This window comes from Vitis vinifera, chromosome 14, assembly GCF_030704535.1.
Source record: "Vitis vinifera cultivar Pinot Noir 40024 chromosome 14, ASM3070453v1".
NCBI lineage: Eukaryota > Viridiplantae > Streptophyta > Magnoliopsida > Vitales > Vitaceae > Vitis > Vitis vinifera.
The window spans coordinates 16,162,276-16,178,041 of NC_081818.1; the positions used below are offsets into that span (position 1 = coordinate 16,162,276).

General features: G+C 36.3%; 2 protein-coding genes and 1 long non-coding RNA gene across 3 annotated transcripts; 2 read left to right on the forward strand and 1 right to left on the reverse strand.

Moving 5' to 3' along the window:
• The first annotated feature begins 1,199 nt into the window (after nucleotides 1-1,199).
• On the forward strand, nucleotides 1,200-2,816 carry LOC104881543 (trafficking protein particle complex II-specific subunit 130 homolog). Its single transcript, XM_059742571.1, has 3 exons — nucleotides 1,200-1,480; nucleotides 2,169-2,256; nucleotides 2,372-2,816. Exons 1-3 carry the CDS (start codon nucleotides 1,421-1,423, stop codon nucleotides 2,545-2,547), a joined length of 324 nt encoding a protein of 107 aa, XP_059598554.1. The 5' UTR covers nucleotides 1,200-1,420; the 3' UTR covers nucleotides 2,548-2,816.
• Nucleotides 2,817-12,121: 9,305 nt separating this feature from the next.
• Nucleotides 12,122-13,213, forward strand: LOC109123819 (uncharacterized). Its single transcript, XR_002031687.2, has 2 exons — nucleotides 12,122-12,369; nucleotides 13,071-13,213. It is a non-coding gene; the product is annotated as an uncharacterized LOC109123819 (long non-coding RNA).
• LOC100265534 (GDSL esterase/lipase At5g37690) lies at nucleotides 12,916-15,479 on the reverse strand. The gene is made up of 6 exons (XM_002274800.5): nucleotides 15,191-15,479; nucleotides 14,982-15,109; nucleotides 14,769-14,895; nucleotides 14,504-14,616; nucleotides 13,395-13,644; nucleotides 12,916-13,311 (listed from the first exon to the last, which is right to left on the reverse strand). Exons 1-6 carry the CDS (start codon nucleotides 15,438-15,440, stop codon nucleotides 13,067-13,069), a joined length of 1,113 nt encoding a protein of 370 aa, XP_002274836.2. The 5' UTR covers nucleotides 15,441-15,479; the 3' UTR covers nucleotides 12,916-13,066.
• Nucleotides 15,480-15,766: the final 287 nt, after the last annotated feature.

Sequence of the window (15,766 nt, forward strand, 5' to 3'; positions counted from 1 at the left end):
ATGCCTAATTTCGAAAACCCTACAAAAAAATGAGATTGATTGACCAGGGATTATGAGAGATCGCTGTTGGCGAGATTTGGAGAGAAAAATCGAGATTGGCACCAGACCAGGGTGTTGACCACACTCTTTAGTCTCTTTTTGTTCAGCTTCTCTCGGTTCCCTCAACTACGTTTCTCTCTCCCGACAATCCTCTCTACCTTTTTTTTTTCCTTTTTGTTCAGCTATGCCTCTTGCTCTGTTTTTAGACGCCACTCTCAAATTTTAGCTCATTTCTCTTCTTTTTTTTCCTCCTTTCTAAAATCCCTCAATTGCCACATAAACCCAACACCCACTCTCCAGATTTTCCTCCTAGAAAAATGCCCCTTTGCTTTTGCCCCCTTTTTCTCTTGCCCACTCTTTCTTTTTCATGCCATGTTGCTGCACGCCCCCTACTCCAGTCGTCCTTCTCCCTATAACTTCAACTAGCTCTCTGCTCCCTTTTCTTTCTGTCCTATCTGGTTGCCCAAAAACATCCCACTTCCCGTCCCATCTAGCTGCCTAATACAGCTCATTCTTGAGGTGGTAAGAAGAAGAAAGGAAAAAGAAAGAAGGAAAAAAAAATAAAAAATTCCCTCCATCCGAGGGGGTCTACAATTATATATATATATATATATATATATGGGAGAATTGTGTTTTGGGCCCAACTAGGCCCAAAAATTAACAAATGGTCCATATATGTTACAGAATTAAGCCCAACACCCAGACAAAGTCTCAAAATTGATAAGAAGGCTATACAATTTATAATATGCCGAAAATGCCCTTTGCTGGCTAATGTAAAAGAAAAAACAAAATCCATGTTGGATTTGCAATTCGTTTTCCCCAAAATTGAGAGGCGTTTTCACATTCCTGTGTGTTTCCCTCGTTTTCGCCCAAAGAATGCCCTAATCTTCTCTTCATCTGGTGTTTGCCGACCATCCGATTAAAAACAAAATCGACGTTGGATTTCCATTTCGTTTTCCCCAAAATTGAGAGGCGTTTTCACATTCCTGAGTGTTCCCTCGTTTCCGCCCCAAAGAATGCCCTAATCCTATCTTCATCTGGAGTTTCCTGGCCATCCGATTTTAGGTGTAAACGGTGGAGTTTTTCATCTCTGTCAATCCATTGGTGTCGACGATCACCACCAGATTTGGGTTTTACACAGGATGAAGCCAAGACACCACAACCAGAGAGTGTGTTGAACATCAGATATGGAATTGCTGGTAATAGAACAATCGGAGCTCATACGCCTGTCACTATGGAACCTGCTGGATTTGAGGGTTCTACACAGGATTTAATCTTCAGGAGTGCTCTTGTTTTACAGAGACCTGTGATGGATCCGTGCCTTGCAGTTGGTTTTCTTCCTCTTTCTTCAGGAGGCCTTAGAGTTGGGTAGCTAGTAACCATGAAATGGAGAGTTGAAAGGTTGAAGGAATTTGATGAGAATGCAGTTTCTCAAAACAATGTAAGTGAGAGAACTTTTCATTCTAGATTACTGCTCAAAATGATTGATTAATTTAGGACACCAGGTGTTCCTTTGGTACTTAGGGTTTAACTTTAAGAGCATGATCACTCTCAAGCTAAGTCTGTGCCATGTTGTGGTAAATCATCGCCTTAGTCATTTCATTTGTGAAAAAAAGGGCTTATCTATTAATCTCCTTCTATTCTCTTTTCAAGTGAAGTATCCTTAAATACCCCGATGTTTCACATTTTTTCCGACTTTGCTAAAGTAAACTAAGTTGTCTGTGGCATCCTAATTTAATTTTTTTCATCAAGATAATTATATTTTTAGTTAAAAACTAGCTCTAGCACTATTTTTCAATTGGTTAACACTAGCTCCAGCACTCGATCCATGAAAGTCTTAATGCTCTATTCACAATATGAAATTATTTTCCTAGGGTAACACTAGCTCCAGCACTTGATCTATGAAAGTCATAATGCTCCGATCACAATATCCGAAGTTCTTTTACCTGGGTTCAATGTTAAGAAAAATTAGATAGTAACTCAAGTTGGGGTATTTTGTGTTTGCTGTTAAAATCTAAAACTGTGTTTGGGTATTATCCTATTACTTACTGTAAGGGATATGTGACTTTAAGAGGAACTGTTGTGCACATTTTTCGGACGGATGACATAACCCTTTCCTTGTGCAACAGGATGAGGTATTATACGAAGTCAATGCATCTGAGAATTGGATGATTGTCGGGAAGAAGAGAGGCCATGTATCACTCTCAACAAAGCAAGGTTATTGAATTACTTTTTATTGATTTGTGGGTTTTTGTTAAAGGAAATCATCATAGGATCTTATTTGTACTTAGCATTTTTTATGACATGTCAAATATCTCTTTTACTGTTACAGGTTCGAGGATAGTTATTTCTATTTTGTGCATGCCATTGATGGCCGGATACGTACATCCCCCAAAGCTTGGGCTTCCAAACGTTGATGAGGCAAATATAAGTTGTACCCCTGCTGGCCCCCACCTGGTCTGTGTTTTGCCTCCTGTTTTCAGCTCTTCTTTCTGTATTCTAGCATGATTACTCAAGTTCATCATCCATTTCCATTATGGTTGGATTGGGGTTTTTCTTTTCTTTTCTTTTCATTTCATTTCATTTCATAAAAAAATTATAATGATAGATATAGATATTAGATATCCGATTTTTGTTTAACGTTGAGATTTGTAAATCTGTAATTTTACCCCCAACAGCCCACCAAGATCCACACCTCCCAACTGCTTGGTGGTTGATTGTATTTTTGTTTGCTTTTCAATTTTCAGAAAATCAAGAGAACTCTCATTTGAATTGAATTTGGGTTGGGTAACTATCTGGGTGTTTGAAACATCTGTGAGTGGTGTAATTTCCTAGCTCATGTACAGTGGAACTTTGGACTATTACAATGTTGTAAACAGGAACAATTTTCTTCTTAGTTGATTTTTTTGTTGTCATTTTTCTCTGTTTTCATTTTCTTTTCCAGTGAGGATTGATGATTGACTCTTTGGGTTAAAGAAGTAAGCTAGTTGATGGCTTCCTTCCTTGTTTATGGTGTTATATGCATAAACACATATATTCTACCTAAGCATGCTGTGCACATACATATATGGAAAGAGCTCATGTTTCTGCAAACTTTTAACAACTAAAATGAACATATGGTTTGTGGTTTTAGAAATTCTGTTTTGAACCTTCTTTTCGGGAAAAGACATGTGTGAGACATGAGCACAAGAAAGTGTTTTAATACTCGTTTTGAATATATGCATAAATATATGTACTTGCATGCTTACTACATATATAGAAAGGAATCTTGTTTCATCAGAACTTTTGATGGCTAAATGAATTTATGTGTTGTGGGTTTTAAATTCTGTTTGAGGGGCAAGACATCACCTCAAGAAGCATAAAAATACCCCTTTTTGAATAATACCACAATTAATGAGTAAAATGCATTTTAATTGACATCCTAACTAGAAGGTTGGTCGAGTCTTGGGGCTCCAGATGAGGCACAATCACTTTGATCTGCTGAACTTACAAGATATTTGCCTTTGCCTTGACATTGGATGAGATAATGCTGCAAAATTATTCCTCCCTCATGATCTTAAGTGTTTGGAAGTAAAACTATGAAAGAGGCTGGGTTTTCCCAAACTTAAAATTTTAGTGCTGAATATCAGGACTCAATTTCAGTGTTTTTCGGTGGATACTCCTCATAGCAAGAGGACCTCTATGCTTGGTTTTGTTAGAAATATTGTATATGCATCAAGTACTACAATATACTAAAATCTTCCTTCAAATTTTTATGTATTGTTGTATGGTATATGGTATGGGTTTGTTGATTCTCGTTTTTATGTATTGCCTTATTTATAGGCACGATGCACTATTTTGGAAATTTTCTTATTTAGAGTTGCTTTCAGTAACCAACTTAATTGAAAGTGCACTTTGAATGTGGTTTCTTTTTAGTTGTTATTTAATTCCATCTCTGTGTCTACATTATCGAGCATTTCTTATTTGGAGCCTCATTAAGGATGACAATTTCTGTTACATTATTTTACGTATTGGGGTGACAAATTTTTTTTTTCAATAAAGCGAGACTTCCCCTATATTTATTTCCAAGTTGTGAATTAGTCCTATTATGGCATTATCTTCTGGTTGCACCTATTTCAATGTGCCATCAATTTCTAAGACGTCATAAAAATTGTCTTTCAATTTGTCCTCAATTAGATATACTTGTTACACACGTTGTCCATATGGTTATTATCTAGTAATTTATCTGGTTGCCGGTTGGATAATTGATCATACACGTGTTTGCTTCCAAACTGTAAGCGTTTTCCTAAAATGCCATATTGTTATGTATTTCATTTATTTTTTTCTTACAACTATGATTATGGAACACCATTACCAAATTAATCAAATAGATTAATTGTCGAAATAGTCAATTGACCTTTCCCTTTATTATTGGTTTCTCTAGGTCATCAATAACTGCTATAACACCCATTTCCAGGTGCCCATTCTTCCAAGGTTGAAGCTTACAACAATCATTTCATTCTTCTATGGCCACTACGGAGGTGATGTACGCTAAAACTACTTGTTACTTTACACATTCAATCCATCTGAATCACATTACAATTTGGTTATCATTGCTATATTGTTAATAACTTCTAATCAATTTTCTTTTAACTAGTTTGAAATTAAATTTTCCTATGCCAATTCATTAACATGTGACAGGAAATCTTGGAGAAGTACTATGCAGCAGAATGCGCAATAAATTCATATCAAAAGGGCATTCAGCAGCAGCTTGGCATCATGCGTGGTCTGATCCATAGATTGGATGCTCGAAGAGAAAGAAGTGTACATTCCCCTACTGCTGGTCACTCGGGCTATGCAGGGGATGACTTTCCCGAGGCCGAGCATGATTCACCCTATGCCCGATATGACATGCCATTCCATCGCACTGAAGAAGTACCAGACACTCCTATTCGGCATCTACCTATTATTGGGGCTCGTATGGAGGAGGTTGTTGTTGTCAGTGATACTCGATTGTAATGATGTATTGTTTCATAATGTCATGTTTTTCAAGGCTCCATTGTAATGATGTATTAGATTATGACAGAAAATGTTTTTTTGGTCATTTACAATGCCACCCTCATTCTTCTATACAAGATTGGTTCACGATTTTTATCAAACTATAACAAGCAAGGACTCTTGTTTACTATCATGCATTCATCTTGAGATTGAAGGATAGGCAAGGATGTTAAATGTTGGTATAGTTACTAGAGCCCTTTAGATATCAATAGTACAATAATGAAAGAAAAATGGTAAGAAAAATGATTTTCCCATGTTTAATTATATGATAGAAAAAATATATATATATATATATATTTCTCACTAGTAAAAAATTTATGCATTTCAATTTATTTAATCTTAATGTAGAAAAGTTAAAATAAGTTAAATAAGTTTGAAGTAATATATAAAAATAATTTAGTGACTTTAAATCCATTTTTTATTTTTCTTAACTTTTTTATTATCTTCTACTTTTCCTCTCTTTTTATTTTCTTTCCTCAACTTTTTTACTCAGATTTTTTAGAACAAAACATAGCCTAAGAAAATGGAATGAATTGATCACTTGGTTAGAACTAGGATGATGACTCATAACCAAAAATTCTAATCCCACATTACCAATATTAGTCATTTCATTGCATTGTTTAACAAGTTGATTTTCTTAGAACATCCAATATAAGAAATAATATTTCATTCTCTCATGAAATGTGAGTTCTCAAAATAGTTTTAGAACTGATAAAATTTTTGAATTAATAACTATTAAAAAAATTAACAAATTTGCATATTTTGGAACTCTTTTATTAGTGAGTTGGCATACTTGGATTAAATTAATAAATGTGTACCATTGGTTGAAGTAGTTGCTGACTTCCTAAAAACAAGTTTTGATATATTTCCTAATAAGAGGAAAAATCAAATGAAGGCTTAAAGAGGAAAGATATAATCAAATTAATTAAATTGACAAGGGAATTAAATTAATTATGAGCTACCCGTAGATGGTCGACCGGGGATGGATCCGGTCGACCGGTTACCATCGATCGGTCGACATCCGGTCAACGATATTCATAGCAAGCAGAAAGGGCAACAACTGGTCGACCGATTATCATAGACCGGTCTATGACCGGTCAACGGCCGGACGATGATCAGTCGACTACCGGTCGAGGCTAAGTATGTGCTGCCAGGTCTCTATCCATGAAATAAATACTGGGCGATTGGATATCGGTTTGCAGTCGCGAACTGCTCGCCGATTCTGGCAGAAACCAATATAACGCATCCATAAGCATCCTCTTCCCGGTTGAAGTGAACTGTTGGACTCTCAGAAGCCAAACGTGCTCCGATCGGGTACGGGTGAACTAAAATAGTTAGTTAACAAATAATGTTGGTGAAACGGGTATGAAACCGGTCGACCTTTCTATAGTACCGGCTGAATCTGGCATTTATCTTTATTACTCTTTAATTAGTAACTGCTTTATTACATATTCATAATTAAAGTTTTGCAAACATATAGTACTACACAATATTGACTATAAAAATTATGTAATAAATATGAAGGTGTACATATAAAATGATATAGAGATATAAATAGTAAATAATTAATGAAATGAATTTAATATTAAAAATATGGGCTATGAAATTATCTTAACAAACATGATTAATGTATTTAATGACTTAATAAAATTATCAAGTAAAGAAATTCTTTAGCAAACTTGGAGAATGACATGAAATGAGAATGAGCCATTATTTGTCCAACAACCAATATAAACGGAGGAAAAACAAAATTTAAAAACAAGAAACATGTGCTGACAAACTGCGAAATAACCAAAATTTAAGTTCAATACATTGGAATTTTAATTGGAATGAAATGCATAATTACATGTCCCGAAACGTAAATGATACTATTTGATGAAAATAGTTACAATGTAAAAACTTAAAAGAAGGTTGGTATCTTATTATCCAACTCTTAACATAGATTGGCTTCCTATAAAATAAACTATCTTGATCATCTAGACTTCTTTGTTTTTCTCTTCTCATCTTTCATTTGATGTTAAGCCTCTTATTTTGAAGTATTTGTATTAATCGTGACAAAGCTCCCACTTCAAGAATCAACCCACCTACACACATAAAGGGGAAAACAATTATTTCAAGGATAAAAGATCACTTATTTGCTTCATCTAAAAATGAAAAGGAAAAGGTGCAATTCGACACCCTCATGTACTCGTTTGAGTTCTCCTATTATCCGTCACTCCATACTGTGCACATAATTTTCCATTGATGCAGAGTCATAAATCCGTCTTACAAACAAAAGAAGTGAACATACTCATAATTTAAGAATATTGGAAGGATGAAAATTAAGAGAAAATAAACCTCTAAAGCCATAGAATGTGAATTAACTATCTGATTTTGCATGAAGCTGTTGAATTAGATACCTCAAAGATATTTATCCTCACATCAACATCAAATGAGAGTTTTTCATAAAGGCAACAAACTGGACTATTGAAATTATGTGTTGTTACCCAAGATAACAAGGCGAATAGAGGGAGACAGAAATTGTTTGTCATAACACTTACCAACAATAAGTAAACACCACCATCAACGAATTTTTTTCAAAAAAAGTTGAAATCCTTCAATGTAGGTAGGGTTGTACACACTTGTACAGTTAACACTTTTGGATTGTACAGTTAGTGTAAATGACTTGTATAGTTATGCAATCCACCAAAGGGACGACCGAACAAGTTCATATGGGTGGGGCAACAATGTTTCCATTATCGTGGATAAGGGAAAAGGAGGAAAAACTTAACCCTCATTTCGGTCCCTACGCCTAAGTAATGTGGGGGAGCTAAAACAATGAACTAACATTGTACAAATAAAATAATATACGTGGAAGGAGTATGTTGTCAACCAATATGTGTGAGGAATGTTCACGACGAGTGGAAAATGTTGATGACTAAGTTCTTCAAAATCACTTGAAATACCTTAAGATACACACCCTTGTACACCCTTGTACATTTAGTACATTGCCATTGTACACTTGGTGTAAAGGCCTTGTACAGTTGGAGCAATTCCACTTAAACACAACTGAAGGAGTGCATATGGGCGGGTTAACCACATTCCAAAGAAATGGCTGAGTGAAAAATGGGAAAATGAAACCCAATTTAGGTTCCTATGCAACATAAGTGTGCTACCACAAGGCATTTGAATGTGTACGAAGGGAAAGGAGGAATGACTGTGAGGGATGTTCCCCTAGTAAAAAAAAGAAGGAAATGAGCAACGATTGTTTTCAAAAAAAGTTGAAATCCTTCAATATAGGTAGGGTTGTACACACTTGTACAGTTAGCACATTTGGATTGTACAGTTAGTGTAAATGGCTTGTACAGTTATGCAATCCACCAAAGGGACGACCGAACAAGCGCATATGGGTGGGGCAACAATGTTTCCATTCTCGTGGATGAGGGAAAATGAGGAAAAAATGAACCCTCATTTCCGTTCATACGCATAAGTAATGTAGGGGAGATAAAACAATGAATTAACATGGTAGATATCAAATAAAATGCATGCAATGAGTATGTTGTTAACCAATAAGTGTGAGGAATGTCCCCCACAATTGGAAAAAGTAAATGAGCAAGTTCTTAAAAATCACTCGAAATCCCTTAAGATACACACCCTTGTACACCCTTGTACAGTTGGTGTACATGCCTTGTATAGTTGGTGTAAATGCCTTGTACAGTTGCAGGAATTCGACCTACCTACAACTTAAAGAGTGCATATGGCCGGGTTAACCACATCCCAATGTCATGGCTGACTGAAAAGGGGGAAAATGAAACCCAATTTACTTTCCTATTCATCATAAGTGCGCTAACTAATCCCCACATCTCACCGTCTCCACCATACCCATTTATTGCCTACACTATACAGCCAACAACCAGATTATAAAGTGAAGAATTTTCAAACAGGTGAAATGTCATTTAATAGGAGATCTTTTCGAAAATATTCACTGTAAGTTTCTTCAATTTACTTACCTCATGCTTCATTCCTATGACCCAAGATGGATATGATCAAATCAAAATGTGAGAGAAAATAATTTACACCCACCGTCATTTGGATTTTGTAATGATGATGATGATAAAATAGATGCAAGGCTTTTCTGATTTCTGACTTGCTCACAACCCTCGCTCGCCGAAGAAATCGGTTGGGGGACATGCAGCAGCAACTCCCCACACCATATATCATGACAAAACCTAACTCTTCGCCAATCACCCAAAGAGAAGGAAATGAACCTCATGAACTCATCCCACCCTTGATTGATGCTCTTCCATGAATCTTTACCATTGAGAGCTCCTCACTAAGTCAATAATATGTACTTCATTGATAATATCCAACCATTACAGCCAACATCTAACGTAAACAGGTTTCACCATCTTTTGCAAGACACTTTGACTACATTTGGCTGACATGATAGGATAATATATACATATCCTAAAGATCATTGTCAATGTAGAATATGATGTTCTTGGATATTATATTGGATAGAAACAATATTCTAGTTCATTATATCCAATCAGAGATGTTATAATATGCTCATGTTTGATTTGTAGAAGAAATGAAAAATAAAAAGGAAAATATATTGCATATTCGTATTCGATATTTTTAAAAATAAAAATAAAAATGTGCCATTAAAAAAATGAAGAAAATGGATGAGAGGAACGAATTTAGGATCCATGGGATGTATATTTTTTTTTTGATAGGCAGATCCATGGGATGTATATATCTCATGAGATTTAAAAAAAAAGTTGGATAAATTATCTCATCACTTATCATATCCTATTAGTTGAACATAAGATATGAGAAATGACGAGATCTTTGATTATTATAAGGAATAATCGAGAGGTTTACTTATCTTATCCTATTTCTTATCACCAATGAGAGTTTCTCTAAACCATTTTATCAGCCACCTTCATAAATATTTCTTTATGGCCAATCTCCCAAGCATGAAGCTAATCTTGTTTTGTAAATTCTTGTCCCATATCTTAGCCTCAACTCAAACAATAATTAAATCTTGCCATTAATGAAGCCTTAATAAATAAACTATTTTATCGGTCACCTTCATAAATTTTCTTTATGGCCAATCTCCCCAAGCATGAATCTTATCTGGTTTTGTAAATTCTTGACCCATATCTTAACCTACGGAGCTTTAACAAATCCATGGCATCTAATAACAATTTTACGTGAAAATTAAAATGGAAAAATCCATGCAAATGTCTTAGGTAACAAGTTCATTTTCATTCTCCACTAATCAAGCATATCATATTCAAATTTTGTGTATGCAGTTTCCCAGGAAAAAAAAGTTCAATGATAATTTGTTTTCTAGAAGGAACAACCTTAATTTTCTGGAAATGGGGGTAAGTGAAAGAGAATTTTGACGCTCCATTTTCAGAAATAGACAAAAATCAACATTAATACTAAAACATTTCTTGAAAAACAATAAAAACAACACTGCGAATATAAGCGGAAGAAAAGAATCCTAACCGCTGAAACAACTTCTCGGCGGCCTCGGTCTCTCTGGCTTGATACATTGCCTTCAACACTAAATTAAACGACACCGTATTAGGAATGATGGCGTAGTCCTCCATCTGCGCCACCAAATCCAGCAGCTCCCCAGCCGAGGCGCCGATCATCAACTTCGCCCTCAAGTAATGGTTATACAAGTTCACATCCGGCTTATTCGGCTTCCCATTCTTATCAAGCGACCTAATCCAAAACTCGAACAGCTGATTCATATCCACCCACCGCTGCGACGTCATCCACTCGGCGAACACGTTCATCAGGCTCGACACATCCAGCGTCTGCGACAACGCCTACAGCCGCGATGAAGAGGACTGGTGTAGAAATCCTAGAGGAATGATGGACTGAGCCTAGGGGATGGGGCTCCGCCAGTTCTCGTTGTAGAGCGGGCTCCCTAAGGCGGGGTTGGGAGGAAGTGGAGTGGGAGATGGCGGGGGAAGGCTGGGCTCGGCGAGTTGGGGTTCCTGGGAGAGGAATGTGAAGGTGGAAATGGAAGCTTTAAAGGGATTGTTGTGGTGGTTTAGGGTTTTGAGGAGGGTTTTACGGGCTCTGGAGAGGATCGCCATTTGGGACGCCATTGATAAGCTCCGCTCAGTTCAGAGATTTCATCGAGAGTACTGACAGAAGCGAAGGTGACATGACATTTCACATTTAACACAATTCTTCCTTTTAATTTACAGCAATCTGACTTGGAAATTTGAAGGGGATATAGGTCACTCAATATCTCATAGCCTTTCTATTAATTCTGTAACATATATGGACCATTTGTTAATTTTTGGGCTCAGCTGGGCCCAAAACACAATTCTCCCTATATATATATGCATGTGAGTGTTTACATTATTTTCAAAATAATATAAGAAATAATAATGTCTAATTTGCAAGTTAAAAAAAAAAAAAAATTTTATGAGATATTTAAAAAGTATTTATTATATGTTCTATATATTTGAAAAAAAATAATATTTGATGATATATAATTTAGAAGTTAGAACAAATAAATAATACTAATATTTTATGAGGTGTTTAAAAATTATTTAATATATATGAGAAATAATATAAGTTTGAAATAAAGAATAATATTTATTATATATTATGTAAGTTTTCAACATATTTAAAAAATATTTATTATATTATGTAAGTTTGAAAAAAGAATAATTTTTTATGAGGTATTTAAAAGTTATTCATTTAAAAAATGCATTTGGTAATAATGATTTTTAATCATATTTCATATTCAATTTGATGAAGAAAAATGATTCAACTTGGTTCCATTATTAAATAGGTGAGAGAAGAGTAAAAGTGTCAGAGAGAGAATGAGAAAGGTGAGGTGATTGATTAGTTTTTTCATTTAATAGACAAAGATATTTTAAGGATTTTTTAAAAACAATATCCTTACTCTCGATTTCTACTCTTTCATTGGGTTTTTTGTTTAATTACGAGTGATAGGAGTACCTTACCTCAATTACCCAATCTAGTTGGACCGAAAATACAATTCTCGCTTGACCAAATAACCCTTTAACCTTCAGCAGCCCACGCACCCAAATTGCTCCCCACAAGAGAAACCCTAATGTGCGAGGGATATAAATTTGGCACAGCCGCACAGCCCAACCCCTCCGCAAAACTTAAGCGTCTTCTTCTCTCAAATTTTCTTTGTCACTGGTATAAGATTTTTTCACCGAGAAAGCATCTAACTCTCATTCTCTTTGCTCTGTTATGTTGATGGTAGCAGAGGGAATACGAAGAGATGCAGAATCGAATCAAACCGAGGTACTTCTGGACATGCAAATTCCTATTTCCAATAGTTTCCTGCATTTTCTCGTAGGTTCCGCACAATTTTTGCTTTTTAATTAACGGAGTCTAAAGAACTTAACATGCGACGTCTGAATGGGTCATGTGAGGATGTTATTGCTTCGATTTTTTCCCCCTAGAAAATTCGAAGAAACTGGCATTTAATATATGTTTGATGCTCGATGATGATGGATTTGCTTTAACCACACTGAAAAGAGACTAAAGGGGGTAGGACGTGGCCTTGTATATTTGAGCGACCAAAGGTGTAACTACTAGTTGTGCTTGGTGATGCTTGATGACTCTTTTCTCTAGCAGTTGAGAGATTATATATAGTCTCTTTCTTTTAGAAACGAGACGAAGGCGTCGTCAATCATTTCAGGTGGGAGCTTTTTTGGTGCCTAAATTTAAGAGGCTTCTCCTCCCTTTTTAAGTCGTCCCATGTGGAAAATTTTGGCCATTACCACTGAGAGCACTCTGCCACACCTTTGTATTTTTATTCTAAAATCTTGTTTGGATCATAAAGGATATGAAACCATGCGGAAATGTATGTCAATTTTACTAAAGTTGGAAATACATTGAAGGGATGAATAAAGCCACTCCGTTTCATAGGGGGTGCAAACTCTCTATTAATATAATAGATGTAGATAAAATTGTATAATGGATTGTTGGTGGTTGGTCAGTGATGAGGGTGATGAGGATGATGTGGGCGTCCTCCAGAGGAAGGGGCAGGGGATGGAGAATGTGATTGAGAAAAGACGGTGGAGAAGATTCTATCAGCAAGCACTGCATTTGCCGCATCCGAGGGATGGAAGGCATCCCAAAACACGAACTCGGTACGATTCTTGCACAGCTTTGAGTTAGGCAAACATAGTCCTCCAAGGCTTGCTACATTGCAACATGAGGTATTGGACACCTTAAATCCTGCACCCAAAACTAAATTCCAATTAAAACAATTACGAACTAAATATTTCTACTTCTATAATGGCATTAAAATTTTACCATACCGTAGGCGCCAGGATTGTTGATTAGATCCAAAACATCGTGGTAAGTGTCTACAAATGTGAGTTGTGCAGTTGGGAGGCGTCGTTTCAGAGAGATCAATAGATTCTTTACTTTGGAGTTGAATTGCAGCGCCCATCTATTGACTTGCTTTAGGCATTCGCCTCGCTTTGATTTAACCCTTTGCGAAGGAATGCAGCCTAATGGGCCAAGCCCGTGGAACATCATCTTTCGTGCACCCAGTTGGTAGAGTCTCTGTTTAAGTCACCACGTTCAATATAAAATGGTCTATTACAATTCAAATGTTGAACATTACGCAGACAATGTGAAGTGTATCTGAAGGCTAGACAAAAATGCAGGCAGGCTCTGTGAGAACATTAAGCAAGTAGATTGTCATTTGAAACAAACTTACCCAAATAATATGTTCTTTGTTAGATATCATTTTAAGAGGCCATGAAATGGTGTCCTTTAGAAAAAGAAGCGTTCAGGCCTTGAGCCGTGAGGGTGGAAGCTCACAGGAAGGCAAGCGTAGGGTGCTGGAGGGGAAATGTGCTCAGGCAATTTTCATCTTCATCTTCCATTTGAAAGTTCTTATTGGAAATTAAGGGCAACGGCTCTTAAAACATAAAAAGCAGGAATGACTACGGAACGTGTTTTTTCGAGTATCTACTTCATCCTAAAATGTAAATGGTTCATGATGGGTTTAGAAATATTTTTTAAAACTCGAGACGGATTGGGGTTTAACCTTAATCTGTCCTGCAAATTATATAAAATATTAAATGAAAAGATATTTTAAATGATTTTTTTAAAATATTTTCAACTCGTTTTAATAAATAAAAAAATATTGCTTTTCATAAAAAAATTATAAATATTTGTAATACTTATTAATTTATAAATTGTATTTTTCTTTAATACCATTTAAAATTTTGAGGAAAAAAAAAACCCTAAAAATTGGAAGAAGAAAAGGTTGAAGGGGGTATAGGAGTTTTCTACAGTATCCCCTCCTTGTCCGGTTAAATTTGGTTTTTTAGGAGCAATAAATAGGGCGAACGTGATTGTTGAATTTTGAAAACTTGCATGAGAAGAAGAGTTTGGCGGGTTCAGAAATATTCACCGAAAGTTGGTGGTCCAACGTGGAGACCAAAAGTTCCACAAACTCCTCAGGCGTGTACTGTTGGGCATCTGCCAGAAAAGGTTGCAAGAAATTGTTGACATAGTCATTGCTACCTGAAAATAAATAAATAAATAAGTAAAATAAAATAAAAAGAATGTCTTGGACTGTGATTGTTAGTAATTGGTAGTATAAAGCACTTTAAAGAATAAAAATAAAATAAAAGAGCATTTTTGTGAATTATTCAATTTAGAGCGGCTAGAATTACCAATTCCAATGAAGAAGACGGCCTCGTTGAAAAGCTTGTCTGCTGCCACTCCTCCAAGTTTTGCCTTGACTGCTTGGTTGGTCTTGTCAAACGCATTGATTTGATCCTCAAAGGTTAGTCTTTGAATCTAAAACATGGAAAACCAAACAAAGAGGTTACAGCATGGTGACATTAAATGGTTGAATGGAAGTGAATGGGGGCATGCTTAATTACAAAGTAGAGTCCAGTTTCATTGAGAATCCCTGCTCCACCAGAAGCATAATTAGCCCCTTTAAGGATCGCATCTTCGGCTTTTGACAAGGAAAGATGAGGCGGTGGTGATGGGATCCCAAGCTTGGAAGCTGACAGGCAATAATCCGCAAAAATAAAAATTAGAGTAATGAAAATGATGATAAAAGATTTGGGACAGTTTTTGAGTGTACATATTATATCGCCGATAGTCCTCCCGTTGGTGAACCTTCCGGTGGCCTGCCCGCCTTTATAGTCAATACCGTACCAAGGATAATTGGATTTAGCGAGGGAGTATTGCAGAAAATTGTTGTTTCCAACTTCTGTCAAGGAATCACCGAAGATGAAGGTGAGTAGCGAGGGCTGGGCTGAATCCGCAGCTGGTATGGCTGCCATGGTGGCCATGGCCAACACTGCAAAAGCCAGTACGTTTAGCCTTGCCATCTATGCTTAATATTCTAAGCGCCGTTGCGAGACTCGAGACTTCAGTGGAAGGATTTTATAGTGTGTGTTGAGAGTTACAGGGGATATGAAGTCATGCTCAGTTCAGTAAGTTGGCACATTTTAGGTGATCGTTTTCACAACCATACATAGAAGATGGATCTTAGTTAGTGTTAGTGCATGTGCATGTGAGCTTCAACTTTGATGCTATTTACTAGTGCAACCTGGTAAGGTTCAGTGGTTGGCCAACCCACTTCCACCTCAATTATTCAGCATTGTCATTTGTTGGGGTTGGCATGGATCTCCATAACTACTTCTAACCATTGTCT

Coding starts and splice junctions, on each gene's coding strand:
- LOC100265534 (XM_002274800.5), bottom strand. CDS start 15,440: ATGGCAAGGCTAAACGTACTGGCTTTTGCAGTGTTGGCCATGGCCACC. Junction 15,110..15,190: donor GACTATCGGCGATATAATAT/GTACACTCAAAA, acceptor ATTGCCTGTCAG/CTTCCAAGCTTGGGATCCCA. Junction 13,645..14,503: donor CGTTGGACCACCAACTTTCG/GTGAATATTTCT, acceptor TGACTTAAACAG/AGACTCTACCAACTGGGTGC.
- LOC104881543 (XM_059742571.1), top strand. CDS start 1,421: ATGAAATGGAGAGTTGAAAGGTTGAAGGAATTTGATGAGAATGCAGTT. Junction 1,481..2,168: donor ATGCAGTTTCTCAAAACAAT/GTAAGTGAGAGA, acceptor CTTGTGCAACAG/GATGAGGTATTATACGAAGT. Junction 2,257..2,371: donor ATCACTCTCAACAAAGCAAG/GTTATTGAATTA, acceptor TTACTGTTACAG/GTTCGAGGATAGTTATTTCT.